At 41.2% G+C, this 19,387-nt stretch overlaps 1 protein-coding gene across 2 annotated transcripts; it reads right to left on the bottom strand.

Moving 5' to 3' along the window:
• Window positions 1–3,463: 3,463 nt before the first annotated feature.
• Window positions 3,464–17,805, bottom strand: ism2a (isthmin 2a). Of its 2 annotated transcripts, none has more exons than XM_034575864.1 (6): window positions 17,329–17,805; window positions 13,634–13,882; window positions 10,276–10,576; window positions 6,708–6,842; window positions 5,293–5,361; window positions 3,464–4,086 (listed from the first exon to the last, which is right to left on the bottom strand). In XM_034575864.1, the coding sequence occupies exons 1-6, from the start codon at window positions 17,452–17,454 to the stop codon at window positions 3,569–3,571; spliced, it is 1,398 nt and encodes a 465-aa protein (XP_034431755.1). In that variant the 5' UTR covers window positions 17,455–17,805; the 3' UTR covers window positions 3,464–3,568. The 2 variants fall into 2 exon arrangements, with proteins under 2 accessions (XP_034431755.1, XP_034431756.1); XM_034575865.1 differs by lacking the exon at window positions 3,464–4,086 and adding an exon at window positions 4,109–4,157 and having other exon boundaries at window positions 17,329–17,804.
• Between the last annotated feature and the right edge of the window lie 1,582 nt (window positions 17,806–19,387).

Below are 19,387 nucleotides of genomic sequence, written 5' to 3'. Positions count from 1 at the left end.
CAAATATAATATTGCAGAGAGAAAAAGTACCTTTAAGTTAAGTCACTAATTGTCAAGTTAAATAATGTTACTCTGCTAATATCTCTTCATGGTCAACTAGCTGTACAGTCTGTGTGTGCGGTGAATCTAGATTAAATACACTGCCTGGCTCTGTATTTGATACATAAACAGTATATGCTATGCTAATAAAAGATATTTAAACATCCCCATCTCAAAAAACATACTGTAATAATTCCTCTGCCTTCTACTACTATCGAGGAATGGGAGGACAACCTGAAAAGTGGCCTCAGATAACATACACCTCCACTAGTGTCTCAGAATATAACTACTGTTAACCACTGGAAATGCTATCTTCACAATAGCGCTCCAAATGCTAAGTACTGAAGCACCTAAAACTACAGCTAACCCAAAGAAGATAGCAAAATAATGAGGGGCAAAGACCTACATGAACATTAGTGAGCCATTTCGGTGAAGAGATCATCGAAAGTTGCCTCTGGACCAGACTGTGGGCTTTGGCGACCAAACACCGGTACATAATGTTCTCCAAGCTGGCAGTAGCCAGTCACTTACACCTGTAGTACAGAGGTAACGGTACAGTGTCTGACTGTCTGCTTCTTCAAGGTCCGACAGACATTCATTGTTGTGGCCGGTTGTCTGGTCGTTGAACGTGTAGTTAGTGTAAATACAGAGGGTCTATTTTGTCTGCAGTTAATGTTTGTGATGGCTAATTCCAACTTGTTGAGATCAGTGGTGAACCTTGGCAAAGCGTGTGCATAAATGTGTCGGCTGAGCCCTCTGAAGGAGCAGTGAAGAGGGGTAGCGAGTCAGAGACATCAGCTGAGCCAGTGTCGGTGTGTGTCTGTCTGTTGGCACAAGAAATATAAATAAAAGTAAGCGAGCAGTCGGGATGGACTAAATGAATGACATAACAAATATATATAGTATATAGTAAATGCCAGGTTATTGATTATTTATACAGTTGAATGAATTCTTAAGCAAGTAAAAAAAAAAGACAAATCACCCCCCAAAAAACACAACCAACAATGGACTCAGCCAATCACTGATAGACAATATATTTGTCCAATCACCCAACCCGACCTTGTAGTCGGCATATGTGTTGCTGGGAAATCAGAGACGTAAACAATGACATATGTGGTGACGTTATCATGTGGCTCTAAGGTGGCTCTAGCCCATGGAAAAGCAAACTGGTTCTTGAGAGGTTCGAAATTAGCACCAGCACGAGCTCACTCCTAGCACTTGGTTCACTCTGGTGGAAAGGAGGCATCAAATACTAATTTCTTTCAAGAGCCTAACACACCCCTAACTCCTAACTAGCACCTTTTTTTGTTGGACCTGTTATGTGATTTTGGATCTTGTTTCAATAAACAAATTGAGCACCTAGTACTTACTTAAAGCTTTCGTATTGTAGGCTACTGATGTAATCTAATGTGATGTAATGTAGCATCTCATATTGCTACATTGCTTACTGAAAATCAGTTGGCTAAGTTAGCTAGCCAGGTTGGATGGCTGACTGAAATCTGTGGTCTCTCCTCATCTATGCAGTTCTGATCACAACAGTCGAAACCCTTGAGAGAAGTGACAGTATTTCAAAAGATGACTTGGGCTGCCAAAGAGACCAAGCAGACTTGTGTTCTCTATGTACAGCGCAAAATGAAAAAGTGCGAGAGAAGTGGTCAGTACAGTGGCTCAAGATCAACCTGAAGACTGGCAGGAAGTGGAGGGCAGAGGAAGGTGTTCAGAAAGCAGAAAAGCAAAGTAGCGTGACAAAAGGCTTGTGGAGTGGTCAAGTGAGGCTGAGCTTGGCTAAGATTCTTTTCACATGAACCACATAGGTGGGAGGGAACGGTGCTTTCTAAGGTCAGGAGGATGTGAAAGCAGCAGTGGAGGAAACAAAATCTTTGAAGAATGAATCAAGAGAGCTTAGACACGTTGGGAGGACCTTGAATGGCAGCTAAAGTGTCCTAACCATATTGCAGTCCTTGTGTTTGAGCCCACCAAGCAAGCTGTGCTACTGGATCATTAGAATATTGCTTGGAAGAGGCCTTTGAAAGGAAGCTGAAACCTGAAGGTTGCTGGTTACCAACAGTCAGCAACATAATTGGGGGTGGCTCCCAGTGGAGTTTTCAGCGATTTGGGCAATGACAGCCATCTACAGTACCACCATTGTGGCAGAGGGCTCCAAGATGGCCATGGCTTAAAAGAAGAGATGCATGGAGTCAGCTAAGTAGCAAGCCAGCTGTACACAAAAACACATTATCTGCACACTGGAATTTATACATTACATCCTGCCTCCTGCATGCTGCACCACCCCTTGCCTGAATGCTTCAGTGATTGTTCTGTTGTCGGCTTCACACTTGCTATGTGTATTGTTAAGGGCCCAGGAAAGTGCGTGTCAAAATTGTTGCAATTTAGTCACACAATAAGTTTAATTTTAATAAAATATGAATAAACAGGCGACCAACGCGCTGTAGCAAAGGATAATTTCCTCTTTAGCAATTTGTCTACAAAGTAAAAGCACAACTTAGCATTTGTTGCTACTAAATATTGAGCTGAATTAAAGCAATTTTATTAAAAAAAGTTGTGAACTTGGGTCTGAAGATTGTGTTGATTGTTTAACACACCTCTGAAATAGCCAACGTGCAATGTATGACAAAATAACACCAGTTCAGGAAATCATTCAAACCTATGTATACATGCGTGAACAGTAATAAAGCAAATTCTGTTTCATTTCATAAAAAGCATTGGCTATAAAATCCTAAATGCAGATAAACCAGGTATGATACACACTAATCACAAGAAATAATTCTGAAGTAGCTCCAGAGCATTACCACAGGTCAAGCAAACAGCCAATTCCAAACAGGCAGGTTTAGTCATAACTAATTTGCGAATGTTTAGCAGCAAAATCAAATGGGGATACATTTGAAGTTTTTTCAAGTTTTCAGACAAGAAGAAATGTTCATAGACTGGTACCACTTGCATCATATTTAATGTAAAGGTGAACATGCAGACAATTTCTTGCCCAATTATCCATTTGACTTTGTTCCCTATATAGCAACAGGAGTTCCTTTCATGAAACTTTGATCTGTGTAAAATTGTAAAGGGGCCAATAAATAAGCTTATCCTCCATACTCACACACACACAAACACACACACACACAGACTCATACACATACTCTGTGCACACAAAACAGACATGACCAATAGACATTCAGATCGGCATAAAAAGAGAAGCAGCAACTCACATGGATGGGGATTAGCTGATAATATTCACATTTACATATTTAACACTGATTTTCATTGCGCTTTCAATGGTTCCAACACCAGTGTTATTTCATTTCTGAACAGTCTACACATACGAATAAAAAAGCTTCACCAGTCTTTCTTGTCTATGTCATCCATTCATATTTCCGTATGATTTGAAAGTTATGTCCTTTTTTGTTTTAAACTGAAGTTACCCAAAATTTGAGCAGCCAGGACTTATATACGTATAAGCATTGCAGTTTTTTGTGCTCATCAAAGATTGTGACAATGGTCAGGAGAAATTATGTCAGTATTCCCGGGCTTCTTTTAGTTCTATCTGAAACACTTGTTCAGGAGGGTTATCTGCACATTCCAGCCCATTATTGGGTGGTCTTACTGAGTGAAACCGACTCCAGTCCCCTTTGCACAGAATCCAGGGCAGAACATCCACCTTGTAATGTAACTCCGGAGAAAACTCTGTACTGATTAAATTTGGAGCTCCTGCTCCTTTTCCTCGTGTTATCAGTCTCATCTGATCATCATAACAGCAGTGCTGTGCTGCTAACGTTGGACTGTCATACGACAGCATGGAGCGGATGCAGAATCTGGCTGATGGTTTGTAGATGTCCAGGCGTTCCTTGGGTCCACTTGCGTCCCTCCAGCGGTAGGTTTTGTGAAGTTTAGTGTCCTGGATGTTGACAGCATTGTAAACAGCCTCAGAGGGATAGGAGCAGGGGCAGCTGGGGAGTTCAGTGAGCACTTGATGCAGGTACTTCTGAAGAAAGTCATTCTTGCAGCTTAGCCACTTCTCACAGCTGTCTACATCTGGAGGGTGGGGAGTTTTTTAAAGAAAGGGTTCATCTGTTAGTCTTCTACAATGAAAAAACCTTTGGTTGATCTTACAGAAACATCTACAGTAAAACATAGTGCCCAGTTTCACTTGTTTAAGATTTTTAGTGATAAATTACCATATACATACAGCTAGTAATGCAATGCTAAGTGCATGATACAACATTTCAGTTTGAAAGGTTATCTATTGACTTCGGAAAAAGAATACTGAAAAATACGTAGAAACCTCAGAGAGAGCCACATGTGAGGGATCCCTCTCCCAGGATGGACAGAAGTGCAATAGATGCCACGTGTAACTGAGAACATCAGAAAAATAGTATGGAGTATCCAGAGTATGGAAAGCGAATGCCGCTAACTCAGCTAACTCAAATCATTGTCCAATCATATTCATGCAAGTACATTGTGGCCTCTATAACCAGATACGTTTTACTATCACGCTGCTGATAGCCTCACACCAGGAGTTAGATATTAACAGCCCAAAGGAAGACAAGAAAAAAATTTAAACTCATGATATCCTGGCTTGTTTTGATTGATCTCCAGTCTTCTCTGATGGGTCAACCAGTGTGTTCAGAAAGAGGGGAGTGCGCAATGAGATGGAAAATATATTTGAATCTGCTTGAATAAAGGCACTGAATGGCATGTAGGACACAATAAAAGGCTTGGTTCAGCATCTACTCTTGAATGTAACGTGTTTCAAGCTTAGTATCCTTCTTAATGCAGCATCTTGCAGCTCCCGTCCCTTTTTCTGAGAAAAGTAATTTGAAACTCACACTCCTGTTCTAAAACATGAAAGGGTGATTTTGAAAGAAAATATGTGAAATTGAAAGGCCTTGTATATTTGCTTTCAACAGTAGATGCCTGGGTTGAGAGGGGAAATGGGAACATGTTCTCCTTCCCTGTTGTCTGCTTTGTTATGTTTAAAAGAACTATAGCATTCTCTGGCTGGTTCTTAGTGAAGGAAGAGCAATAAAATGGAAAGTAAAAAGCAATTCAAACATGTTATAAACGTCTGTGTTTCATGGTGCCAGGACAGGAGGAATTATAAATATTCATCCAGGCTTACACACTGTTATTGACTGAATCTGAGTAATGTTTCATATACCAGTCCAAAACACAACCTGTTGACTATCATGTGGACGCATAGATCAATATATATACAATAAACTAAAACGCCATACATACTTGTGTCCAAGAAATCGGTACTGTTGGTGGTCTGGATGGGTGTCAGGGGAGTCGCTGAAAACACAGTGTCTACATGATACAGGAAAAGAAAGGAAGGTAGTGTGTTAGGGTAGCATCCACAAACAGTAAAGGACACACATTTCACTTACATAGGAATGCTAAATATGTATATGTATAATATGTATATTGCAATAAGTAAGCGGTATGGCTCTGTTCTGCGGACTCCCTGCCCTTTCAGGTGCATATGTGGAAAGCCTGCAGTAGGGAGAGCACACCTCCCTACCCTTCCATTAGCCTTCATGGAAAGTGAAGCAGGGAGAGCAGCAGTTAAGAGATCAGCACATTACGTACAATGATTAGCTCAGATTCAGTATGAAAGGAGGTGCTGGGGTGGAGGTGGGTTCCGAAGTGGCTTACAATGGAAGCAAGAAGATTCGGCTGGGTAAAGCAGCTCAAATAGCGCACGCAAAATGAGCGTTGCCAATTGAATGTATAGGAGGGGATCAGCTGAGCCATCAGGGCTTTCATAGAGATCTGCTGCTGTCAGCTGACGTATGGGATTGTGGCTTCACTTCACTTCAAGACCTTCCCGAACTAAGGCTTTGCTCAATTCAAACAACTGAGTACAAAAACAAAATCACTGGTTTGTTACAATTCAACCTCATGGAGGGAACAGCGTTGCCTTGCAATGTGGTGTTTTGTGTGTGTCAGACTTGGATGCAGATGATCTGTTTATACATCAGCATTCTACATACACACTGCTCATGTGTTTTTGTGTGTGCTCATCGTTTGCAGTCGTGGACATAGCCAGGCCAGGTTGAGAGTTAAATAGGATTTCATTATTATGTTCATTGTGTACATGTACATATACATTGACATGCTATTTGATTTTTGCAGCTCATCACAAGGTCTGTTCGTGCAAGTTGCACCTATAGTGCTCTTTTTTTATTTTATTATTTATTTATTTGTAACTGGTAGGCTGATCTATACATGGGCCACAAAGAGTTTAGTCTTTAGTATTCTCTTGGAAATCTTTAGGCTTAGGTATTAGATCTTCAAATGTAATACAATCAAACATTAACATAAGGCTGACACCCAATCATTCAAACTACTTTCAATATTGCTCATTAAAACTAAGGAACACTGGCTTTACTTGTGTCCTTGCTGTTTCTCTTTTAATATGTAAAAAAATGACTTGCCCCTATACTGCACATATTCCAGTAACTCGATAACTTAACTAAAAAACTTTCCCCACTTCTTGTCAGATCTGCAAATACAAGAGGGCTGATTTTTAGGTTTTAAATTGATGACTGATGAGGTTTAGTATTATGTCATGTTTGAGATCAAAATACCTTCATTAATAGTGGTCATTAATTAAACAAGTCTTGCACATCACAAGGGTTTCTGCTTCTTACCAGCACAACTCTCCAGATCACAAGTGCGTGACTCAGTCGCAGTGCATGCGTAGCCGCAGGAACGGGTGCGTTTCTGGGTGCCGTGTCCACAAGTAACGCTGCAGGAAGCCCAGTGGCTCCACTCCTCCTCATACTCTGAAAAACACAGGGGGAAAAAATGGATGGAGGGCAGACAGCGCAGAGGGAAGAAAAGCACAACTATGGACGAATATATTAAGAGTGGGCTTTGAAGTTAGCCTTGTGAATTCCTCGCCCAGCTGGTGTATGCGTGTTATGCAATTAAAGAGCGGCTGAAAAGAGCCGAGTAACGACAGCGTGGGACCTCTGAGACATGCTCCTCTGTATTTAAACAACGTCTGCAGGAGCGAGGGGTGAGAGCTTCAAAAGAAAGGCAGGGGAGTTGGGGGGCAGTGAGAGTGATGATGGCTGTATGCTAGCATTACTGTTCACTCAGCTTTCACTGACAGATTTAAGTGCCAACATTTTCTCAACAAATGGAGCTTCATAAGCACCTGAACGCATTGGCCCTTTTAGATTGAAATAAAATGCAATTAAATGCATGTTTAAGGTTTGGCTGCAAAAAAAGTTTTAAATAGTTAAGTTTAAAATTGAACAGTCAGTTGTGTCACTGACTCCTACCTGTTCTGGCCTAATTGCTGCAGAAAATGCAAGCCACTAAGTTCAGCTCAGACTCAGAGATCTGGAACTGTTTCCCTCCGACAAGCTTCCACATAGAGGTCAATGATGCACTTCCACTAAATTGCATATTTTTGGGCCAAGTCATGGTCAAGTCATCACCGTGCTAATTATCAGACAAGAACTACAGCCAGCTGGTGTTTTTGAATGAGGGTGAAAAGAGTCAGTTGGAGTGTAAGCACATTAAACTGTGAGTTTGTGTGTAATCGGACTGGTGGGGTTTGCCCTAACACAGACAGTCTGCTGAAGGTGAACAGCCTCACAGTGACAACACTGCACACCCCCCAGCTCTAATAAAACCCTGCAATCATGAAAACTTCACTGTACTGTACATTATATGTGCAATACATTTCACAGCATTTATCCATCTATACATCATCAGTGTAATGGTAGTGCAAGAGGGAAAGTCAGCTGTTTATCGTCTATGACACATGAATGTTTGTACACAAATTGAGTAGAGAATTTGGTGTAGATGTGGGAGCCACCAACTGACAGCCATCTCTTGACTCATGTCACCAGCATGGCTAACACGCATCCATTAAGAATCTAAATTGAACCAGCTATCAACATCACTAGCACGTTTTCTGGTTTAATGGACACAAATTTTGCATGGCATGGTTCAATTGGTTCTACTTATCATAATTATCCCCAGGGCTGTAGTGAGGGGTAAATGCACGTAAACCCATTTATGTTCATTTTTAAATACAAAATAGTGTTTACGCACCTTTTTATGGTGGTTTACTCACTTGTTATTGTCTGCATTATATGACAGTTTAGAGTGCAACCTCACATCACCTTGTCTCTGTCCCTTCTCACTTTTGCCTGGCACCTGACCCCTGCTCTCCCGTCTCCTTAGCGTACAGACCTTGCTGATGCACACTCTCAAAGTCCAGTCCCTCTTCCAAACTGACCTAGTTTCTGTGGGTCCCTCCATGCTGTATGAACAGTTCCATGTGATGCAGCAGTTCCTCACTTTAACCTTTTTAACAGCCATAGACAGATAAGCTGTTCCGATGTAAATGGTAAATGGTTTGTATTTATATAGCGCTTTTCAAGCCTTGATGACCACTCAAAGCGTTTCAGACGTTTTGGGTTCATGTCAGTCCATCTTTGGGTTTTACATATATTGAATTAATAAATTGCTCTTGTTGGGATGCTTTTATTTCACGTAACCAGTCGAAATCGTCATCTTACATTCACCTGTCTCTCCAATAATAATGTAAAATAATGTAGTCCCTCAAATTTGTATACAGTATAGAGTACCTGTACTTTGTTCAATTCCATCATTGTTTACCCCACACCAGTACAAATCAACAACAATAAAAATAAAAATAATGATAAAATGCTACTTTATTGGTCTATATGATTCTTTTGCAGTTGTTCTAGTCTCCTAGTGTTATATGTGACATTTTAATAATGGCGTGAGAGAGTTACCCAGAAATAATAGTTCACCCACCCTTTTTTACCACTGCAGTCCTGTTTATCACTATATTTGGTTATCATGCTTATCACTTATACAGGTATATTTTGGGTGTAACATGCAACAAACCAATCAGATTACCATCTGTACTCCCTTAAAAAGCCAGGTTAGCTTGCAGTTTGACAGATTGCTATTATAAGGGGGATTTGCCAGGTAGGAAGAGAGAATGCATCTCTGTTGCACAAAGTGAAAGTGTGTGAACAGAGCAAAGCTCCCTGGTCTGAACTAGTAAAAACACTTTGTACTGGGTGTTAGATAGCAAGTCTCGTGCCTCCAGCTCTGTGCTTATTTGGGATCATTGAATAATGACCAAATGGTTAGGGTCATAGACATGACAGCTCCCCAAGAGCGAAGCCAACAAAAATCAATGCAATAACAATAAAAGCCTTGTTAAAATAAATCAACAGAAACATTAGAGGTGTGTTACTTTGAAAGGGGTATAGGAAGTTTTCAAATATTGATGTTGTGACATATTCAAGAGATAGACATTGAAACAGTCTATACGACTGTGAACTGCGCGTGGTATGTGGAGAAAATAGGCAAGACCTCGATTCTATAGAAGAGCCGCGCCGCTCACACAGCCGGTGTGGCCCGGGCATTAGGGTGCATACAACATGTGCATATTTTCCCTGAACAGCAGACCTTACTGATTGTCACTCCCCAACATTTCTTTCAAAAAATACTGATTCCAAAAAATATACTTAATGAAAAATAAACAAAAATATGTATACTGTGTAGTCAGTAAAACAGAGTGTATCTTTAATAAGGCTCTTCAGATTACCATACTTTGCATTTTTAAAACCACTGAACAAAGCTGTCCAGTCAACTGGTTCGGAGTAAGGTATCCTGTGTGAGTGTGAGTGTGCATGTTTGTGTGCATGTGTGTGTGGTGTCTGACATATTTACGTGGTGGGCCATGAGGGAGTAGACCCTATCATAAACCATGTCATGTCAGACAGACAGACAGTGTGTGTGTGTGTGTGTGTGTGTGTGTGTGTGTGTGTGTGTGTGTGTGTGTGTGTGTGTGTGCCTATGTGTACAAAAACAGTGTGCCTTACTCTCAGTGCAATACTGAGCTTTTTCTGGGGCTTTCACCCACATCTTGTGGCCTTCCTTATCAGAGAGAGTTTGTGATGATGATGATGATGATGATGATGATGATGATGATTAAACCCTAGATGTCCAGCCATGAGACTGGCTCATACTCATACTCAGAAGTTTACAAACCTTCCAACTTCCAACAATTTCCCAACTGAGCCAAAATCATGTACTGATGTGTCAGAAATGTTGAGTTTAACAGTTATTAGGTTTATTGTAATACATATTTTCACTATACCGTCCAGCCTAATGTTAAGTAAATATGTAATATGGCATGTAAAACAACATTCTTACCATAGTTATCCTTGGCATGCCAGTCTTTGTTCCAGTGACCACCTCCATCCCCCCCAACTCCACTGAGGATGAGCTCATCTGGGTCATAGTTGTAGTCCTCAGACTGCTCCTCCAAACTGGCTCTTCCCAGCCCATTCTCCGACTGCTCCGGGTATTCCCAGAAGAGTGGCCAGAACAGCTTCTTGTGGCTGTTGGCCCACTCTGAAGAGGACACTGACCAGTCATTACGCTGACCCTCCTTGGCCAGGTCCATCTCCACCTCCATCCCAGTCTGGCTGTCGTCCACCACCTCGATGGTCACCTGGGAGAAACACAAAATACTTAGAGCCGTTAATGCATTGTGTGACACCTTATACACCTGGTATAATTAACATGTGGTTTTTGTGATCCGATTACAAGAGGACAGCTCTGATGAAGGACCTCTGACTCAGTTGACGTCCTCTGACCTGCTGCAGTTTCACTATGAACTAAACCTATTGTTACTCTTATCTGTGTCCATACGCTGACTGATACTTTTCTTAAATTGGTGAAATCTTTCTTCACTGTAGCTGCACGAGATTCATTCAGCGCCTCCTGACTCCTCTCTCTCTCATGCCGACACACAGACACACACAAACAGTGACATCGGATACATCTGTAAACTCAGACTGGGTCAAAACAACATAATTTGGTTTTAACTAACACAAATTACATGTTAATTGTGTTAATTTGAATGTAGAGTGGGGAAGTGAGATCCGATCACAAGTGGTCACAGGAGACACATTCAGGACACATTTTAATGCCAGGTGTGAACACACGTACTTAGCCCTGGCCACTTGTGAGCCAATCTCTCAGGATGGATGTCAATACCAGGTCTGAACAGGGTCTATGCTTGCAGAATGAAGTGACTATGCACAAGCTTGGAAAAAAAGCAACTCACTTCAGAGGCATAACATTAAATTGCTACAGTAACCATCAACCTCAGCAAACAGCAAGATCATCAAGCTAAATTGCTGCTCTAATTTTCTTAAGTAGTTAATTGCTGTAAATGACCCTATACAGTAATTCATATAAAACTGTCAAACAGCAACACTCACAATATCGCCTGTGTACAGTTATAGTAGACTTCATCAGATCATCAGAAACAGTCGAAATAGTGTGATACTCAATGCTAGAGACTCAAGTAACTGATTCTAATGGTGCAACCTAATGGATACCACTAAAGCAGATGAAGCAGCCACCCATCTGTTGTCGTACAGTCTCTCTGGTCTGACCCTCTGAACTCCATCAGAGTTTTCACTAGTCTCTAGAGCTTAGACAGTCATTAAGGTGAGTTGAGTCTGTACTAAATAAAAAGAGGCAACAGTAAACAGCTGATGTTGATATAACAAAGGTATCTGACTACTTGCTCTGACTATGACCCGCATGATCCCAGAAGGCTTCCTTCCACTGGTAATGATGATCCTGTTTGACTGCAGCCTCATTTAAATACTCAGACATACTGGAAATGATAGATGGAGGTGAACAGAGGATAAAACAGAGAATGCACTACTGACCACTTAACAATAAAGTCAAGTTTGGGTTTAAAAGCTGCACTGAAGGATTTTTAAAACATAAGGGACCTTAAAACCCACAGCCCTGACACACAATCAGTGTGTTGGTTATAAAATTACTACATTTCAAATATCCCAGTAAAATAAAATTGTGTTCTGTAAGACAAAGAATGTTAAATTACAAACTGACGTGTTGGTACAGAGGCTGTCTGATATGATGAGGGGCATGATGACACTGCTGCAGGAGAAACCTGTTTATTTAAAGATCAGATTAAAGTACTCTCCCATTTTATGAAAGAGGGTTATTGTGCAGTGGAGGAAGGGACTGAGAGGGTGGATGAAAAATGTATCGCGATAGAAAGATGATGTGATAGCCAATTCTGATTAGCCAATTCTCTCTCTCTCTCTCTCTTTCTCACACTCACACACACACACACACACACACACACACACACACACACACACACACACACACACACACACACACACACACACACACACACACACGGGTCTAGACAAAACCCAGGTTGCTTATGTTTCCAACTGCAACTGTTTATAAAGAAAACGTAGCCGCTGAAGACAGAGATTCAAACGAGATGCTGAATAGCATGGAACAGAGAGGATGGGGGTACTTTGAGGAAAGTGACGTGTTTTCTGAACATTAGAGCATATAAACCTGTTCAAGTAAAAACCCAAATCAAAATGATGAACATAATAGTATAATACGTATCTTTTAACAGCGGTGAAGCGCCAGGAAAACGGTTTGAAGGGGTTATGCTTTGGGAGTAATATGCAATACACCATTCAGAGGGCCATCTCCATTCCCTTGAAAAGGCAGGTAAGGTTGCACTGTGTTGTATTGCTATGAGCAGATCATCTGTGAGTGTATGCACACATTATTTTGAGAATTTGAAATACTGCATCACAAACTTCAGACCAGGTTTTGCTGGTCAAAATTGGAATCACTTTCTACTGCCTCATGATAACAAAGTACAAACAGTGCGTCCTCTGGTCAGTCCTTGGGGCGGCTGCAGCAGAGGGGGGTAGGCTGAATTTAATTAGCTATTAATGTGGGAGCTGGACATGATAATGATAACTTTGTCAGTCTGAAACTTGCAAAGACAGTTGCGTCACATTTGGTGCTGTTTTTCTAATGCTTGGCACCAGGAGTAAGATAGGACAAATATCAACTCAAGTATCTTGTATGTGTACTGTAATATGAGTTAAACTGTTCTACTCTCAACTGAATCCAGGAGGGTAGTATATGACACTCTATGAAAGCTGACCAGGCTCTGCTTCTCCACAGTCAGAAAAAATAAGTAATACATTATACCTGAATAAGTGACCTCATGGAATTCCTCATTAAGTCTAACAAATTCTGTGACACATTCTCTAATGCATTCTTATGGTCTCACAGTCAAAAGTGAAAAAATTACTTTTATATTTGGCTGTCATGTGTTTTATATTTTCACTTTCCCCACATTTTCTTTTCTTTATGAAATCTTGTGTAGATGTCTGAGGCTCATGGATGGCTTGGAGCACCCAACTGTTAAGGGTCCTGTTTATGGTAACTTAAGAAGCTGTCCTGACTCAAACCAGCTGTGCAGAGTGATGGGATGTGTGGAGGGAGAGAAAGACCGATGGTGTGGAGGAGAGAAACTGAAGAGAGAGTCATCAAGGGCTCAGTCACACCCACACCTCCTGTGATCAGTTTCTCTACACTTCACAGATTATATGAACCCTTCCAGCTATGAGAAAAGTGACCTAACCTCATTCCAATGATACAATAACTTCAGGAAATTCCGACCTCCCCCCACATTGCCTACCTGGATATTAGGGTTCTGTGAACTTATGTCTGCATTGGACAGCTCTGGGAAGTTCCTAAGGTCCAGGATGAATGGATCAGTGTCCTCCTCAGGTTCAGGAGGGGGAAGGACACCCTGGTGAAGGTGCTGGGACCAACGGTGTCTGGACCTGTGGGAAGAGGGACTGGAGGGCAGAGTCTGGAGCAGGTTCTCTTGTTGCAGCTCTTGAAGAGTCTGATGACCATCGCCATGGCTTTGCTTTGCTATCACCTGGGAGCAGATAAAGACATTTTTTAAATATCCTCAGATTAGATTCAACATCACTATTGCACAAGTAATGAGCAATATAAATAAACAATGACCATTTATTGTTTGGCCTACCAGCACACACAAATAATGTATGTGTGGGTTAAAACATTGTCAAAATGCCCCTGGTTAGAAACTATACAGTTAAAATACAATCAGTTCACTGTATTTTTGCCCAAACTATTACACACTCACGACTGATTTGATGTGAAACCCAAGGAATGAACATCAAGCTGGATATCAGCATGTTCGCCCACACATTTAAAGGGGATATAGCATGCAAATTCCACTTTGTTAGTGCTTCTACAGGTTAATGTGGGTATCTGGCATGTCTACCAACCCAAAAACTCTGGGAAAAAAACACTCGCGCGTTTTGTTATAGTTCCTCTAAGTCAGAAACGTCATGCTTGAGTGACTCGATTGAGCTTCCTGGGTTTTGTGTCGTAACAAGGCACTGGAAGTCTCCCTACATGGCCTTGGCCCACCCCGTCCCCCCACACTCGTTACGCCGGGTTTACACCGGACGCAGCGAGGCTGCGAGGCAGCGCAGCGCCGTTCCCAAGCACGCAGCCGCCTGGCTGTTCACACGGGACGGGCATTTATCCGCGCTGGTCAGCCCGCGATTCACTCACATGTGGCATTTGTCTGGATCGTTGGGACTGGGAGGCTGCAGCAGCTGCTCGGGCGCGACCGCTCGCTCTCCCATGCGTGAGCTGGAATTTGTGTCAACGCCACACAGCCAGCAGTGTGGAAGACTTCCGCAGTGTTCAGCACTACTGTAACACTTGCACAAACACACAGAGCCCCCCCACTCGTTACACCGGGGTACACCGGACGCGGAAGCGAGGCTGCGAGGCAGCGCAGCGTCGTTCCCAAGCGCGCAGCCGCCTGGCTGTTCACACGGGACGAGCATTTCTCCGCTGGTCAGCCCCATAGACTGTATATATAAGGTCAGCCCGCGATTCTGCTTTCTCCGCTTGTTGTTGTACCCATTGAATGTCGGGGTTCGGGGGTAAATGATGGTCTTCATAGCCCCCCACCCCCCCCCCCCCCCCCCACCCCCCACCCCACCCCCACCCCTCTCTTTCTCTCTCTGTCTGTCTGCTTGTAGTGGATGGGCAGAGGGGGACATTTAATTATGTGATTGGGAAAATTAAAACTCCAGGACAACAGAAGGGGAATACAAAGTATGGGATGCATATTTGATAATTTATATCATATAAAATATGTAATTTATATCGTTTAAAATCATGGGGGGAGAGGGGGGAGGGGGGAGCTGGCTCATTTAAAGGAACAGGCACTCAAAACAGGTCACTCTGTGGAGGGCTGTTTTATACAGGGTAAAAAGGGTGCTGTTTGAAATGATCCTTGTGGTATTTTGACCAAAGTATGTTACAGACATTTCATTAAGACCCCAAGGAACCATATCAACTTGTGGTAAAATGGGCATGCTATGTCCCCTTTAAGTTGCAATTTTGGTTGTGCGGGGAAGGGTTTGTGGGTGTGTGTGTGTGGGATGTTTCTGACACTACATTGGATGTTTCTCTTCTTCCTGACTCCTGTCATTTTTTATATGAACACATTTATTTGTCATTCAGATATCCTGCAAAGTAATTTTAGCCTTTTGGACAGTAGCTTGGGAATAGTTTTGCCTCACACCTCTGGATGGATTCTGAGTGTCAGTTCCATTTCTGAAAACGCTTTGAGGTTGATGAATCTGTTACCAGGTCCTTTATCTCTCCTCTTTTAGCCATGCAAGCACAATGGTTCTAGACATGAGAATGTAAACGGCAATTTATATTACTGTCTGTATTTATATAGCGCCTTCCTAGTTTTGATGACTACTCAAGGCACATGATGTATGTCACATGATTGGAGCAGCGCAGCTCGAGTTGGTTGCCTGAACTAGCTCGCAGGCGTCGCTCCATTTTTCATCAAGATTTGACAGCTTTGTTTCAACTTCCTAACCTTAAAATACAACTTAGCTAACTGTTAGCATGGCCTTATTTTAGCTTATGTTAGCTGTAGCCTTTTTAAACAAGGAAGATGTGTTTATGTATTTCAAAAAATTCATATCAGACATCACAAGGAAGTAGTTTTTCTGGATGTTATAGGTGCTGTCTAATACATGTCCCCATAATTCTATTTTGTGTTGCTTTTGCTGCCAGACAGTTTTAGGACAAAATCTGCACATATTGGAGAAAGCAGCAAATAAATGGAACTATTTACACTGCTGTGGTCTCATTCAGCCTTTCTAAAATGTATAAATAATACTGAGACTAAGATTCAACACATACCTTTAGCAGTATCTTTGAGTAGTTTTTGTTCACCTCTTTTATAGGCCCAGTCAACTAAATCTGCTTATTTTTTCCATTCCTGGCATTTTTTGGGTGAAATAAATTAAATTTCTTTTGAAATATAATCATGTTCTCATTGGTGCCAGACAAAACTAAAAGCAGAAAAAATACAGATAATATTCCTGTTTCTAAATTAATAAAAAAACAAAATCAAAGGATAGGTTAAAATATAATTTGAGTGTGAGGAAATGTGAATAAGTCCTGCTTACTTTTAGCACTTTCTCTATGAGAACAGCACAGCCACCAGGGGCAATTTGGGGCTCAGTATCTTACCCTGGCATGTGGAATGGGGAAGACTGGGGAAGACTGTGATCGAATCACCAACCCTCTGGTTAGAGGAGGACCCCGCTCTAACCCCTGAGCTACAGCTGCCCCAGTACACAATCAGACTTAAAGACAGACACAGAGGGATGAGATTTTTGAGAGACAGATTTAGTTTGAGCTTTTCCTCTCTGCCCTATTTCTCTTTTATTGGTAACACCATTAGACCTATGGGTATTACTATTATTATTGTCATACAGTTACACAATTGCTCCTTGTCCTAGCTCCTTGTTGAGGCAATATATCACCAAGTGTTTACTATACTACCATGAGATAATGCATGTTGTGACTTGACTTACAAATGAATTTAGTGAAAATGGATAGAATTCAAATGAATTGGATGCAGCACAATGTATGATAGGGCTACTGTTGGGAGAGTGATTACTGCCTTAGGGGCAATTTTAATTAGTCAGAAGACTGAGTTAAAAAATTGAGCCAACATCCATCAGTTTGTAAAAAGTTGCATATTGTGAACAAACAAAAGTTACATCACACCATCTACAATGCTTATTAAAGGTTTATGAAACTCAACATTAAATGCAACTCTGATAGACTTTATTGATCATCAAAGATTTTTAACCTGAAATCAAAATTTGGATCATAACGTGGCAATATGATATCTCTATGACATAAACATTTTATCACAACCTTCAAGTTGTGAAACTTTCCCCACGCTTCTCTTTACCCCCATGATATGTTGTGGACAACAGGGAGGATAGTAGAGTAGTTTACCTTAGCAGGAGACGCTGAAGTGTTTCTGTCTCTGACTGAAGTCCTCTGTAATTTGGTGGGAAATCCGCAGACCGACACCACAGTGACAAGCAGCAGCCACAGATGCGACACTTCCATCCACTGCATCTTCCCTGGGACTCTGAGCTGATCTTCTCCAAAAAGACAGGATGCGGACACCTTCAGACTCCGTCCTCAGCAACAAGCGCAGTGTTCAAACCATGTCAGTGAGCCGAGAGGAAAATAAAACACTAAAACAGCACGCGTGTGCGTCCTCTCCGTGCGCTCTGTGCCGAGTCGCTTGCTCCCAATGTAACAATCCTCGGCATCCGATCTCTAATATTGGTACGTTCATTGATACTATGAAAGTGACGTTAAGCGAAACGATTGTCAGTGGTCTAATGCAACCTCCAACCCACTGAGCGAAAAGAAAAGCACGTCCACCTCTAATGAAGTGACACACAGTCACTTACACTCCAGCTTAAAGGAGAAACCCTCCCCTCTCCCATGGATGACGCAACAGAGGGAGGAAAAAAAAGTCACATATAAACAAAGAACGTTTACATTAAGTAACATGAACACATTCTAGTATCTAATTAATGATATAAACTGCTAAACATTTTCGTTAATCAATAAATTGCAATTGATGAACGTAGTTTATTCAGCATAAAATGTAGTTTAACCAAAGTAACTGTAGTAAAATACAAAGTTTAATCAAAAGAGCAGACAGTCTAATAAAAAGAAGCTAAATAAAAAAAGATTATTGACAGAAAATATTGTCTAATAATAAAACAAATCACCCAATTTTACTAGTCAATAAATTTAATAATTTCAAAGACCTTGACCTTGAATTATTAACCTCCTGTGGTAGTAATATTGCATTTTCCACAAAGACAAAAATTGAATTAATAATTTACAAAATATATTTTAATCAATAAAATGTCGTTTTAATCAGAGAGGTAGTACAATTAACAGAGAAATCAAGTCCATCCAAAAATAAGTAGTTTAATAAAGGAAACTTAGATTGACCAACAAGAAATGGGGTGGTCTGAAAAAAACATTATTATTATCATTAAATTAATTAAAAGCAAACAAACAAGACGCTGCCAGTTCATTGTTCTATAGAGACCCTTGACTTGCATAACTTATTTCATATCAAGTTGGACTTCTGCTAGTCTTTGCTTCAGCCTAAAACCCCAAACACTGGATCTGAACTTTGGACACAACTCTGGTCGGACTCTACTTTGTGGACATTCACTTTGTAACCATATTCAGTCTTTGTTGCTAGTTTTACATTAAACCTTTAAAACCACCTTTTGCCTCTGCTCCTCTTCTCTGTCCAAACACAAACCTTAACATGTACTTTGATGTTTTGTATGAGGACTATTTTGAGCATGGACCTTACACCTAACTCCTTCCAGACACAGTTCTAGAAGACCTGTGGTGAGGTGGAGGAGACACAGAGGAGGAATGGAGCAGGGAATGGGGTCAAAGGGTGAAAGAGCTTCCAGATGTTGGGACTGTTTCTTTTTCAAATTAGGGTTCCTCCTCACTTCCTCTTTTGACTGAGACCATGTGTGTGTCTGCATGTGTGTGTATGTTTGTCAAGCAAAAGTGTTCAAACTGCATTTAATGAGCCGCTCTTTGAGATCAGTTAGATTATCATCAGGTTATTTCAGACATGGCGTGTTGCAACATATGTATGCTTTTTTTCAGAAAATATGATGCCACATCTCACTGCATATGCTACAGACTGTCACTGGCATTGTTGCCATTGCCAAAGTTTAGTTAGTTAAATGCTATATTACCCAATGTAAAAAGACCTATCTATGTTACTGAATGCCGATGTACAACATACAGTGACTGTCCACAGAGCAGTGAATTTGCAGACACAACATTGAGCTGTCATCTGTGAAATGACTAATAGGTACCCAAAGCTATCTCCCTTTCACATCACTGACGGACAGATATACACATGGTTAGCTTTCACCCTTGCATTCTCTTTTTGTTTCCCTCAAGAGGTATTACTTTTATATGAGTGTAAATACTCAAAACATATCCA

Source organism: Hippoglossus hippoglossus, chromosome 22 (assembly GCF_009819705.1).
Source record: "Hippoglossus hippoglossus isolate fHipHip1 chromosome 22, fHipHip1.pri, whole genome shotgun sequence".
NCBI classification, from domain to species: domain Eukaryota; kingdom Metazoa; phylum Chordata; class Actinopteri; order Pleuronectiformes; family Pleuronectidae; genus Hippoglossus; species Hippoglossus hippoglossus.
This window is presented reverse-complemented; position numbering and strand designations above follow the sequence as displayed.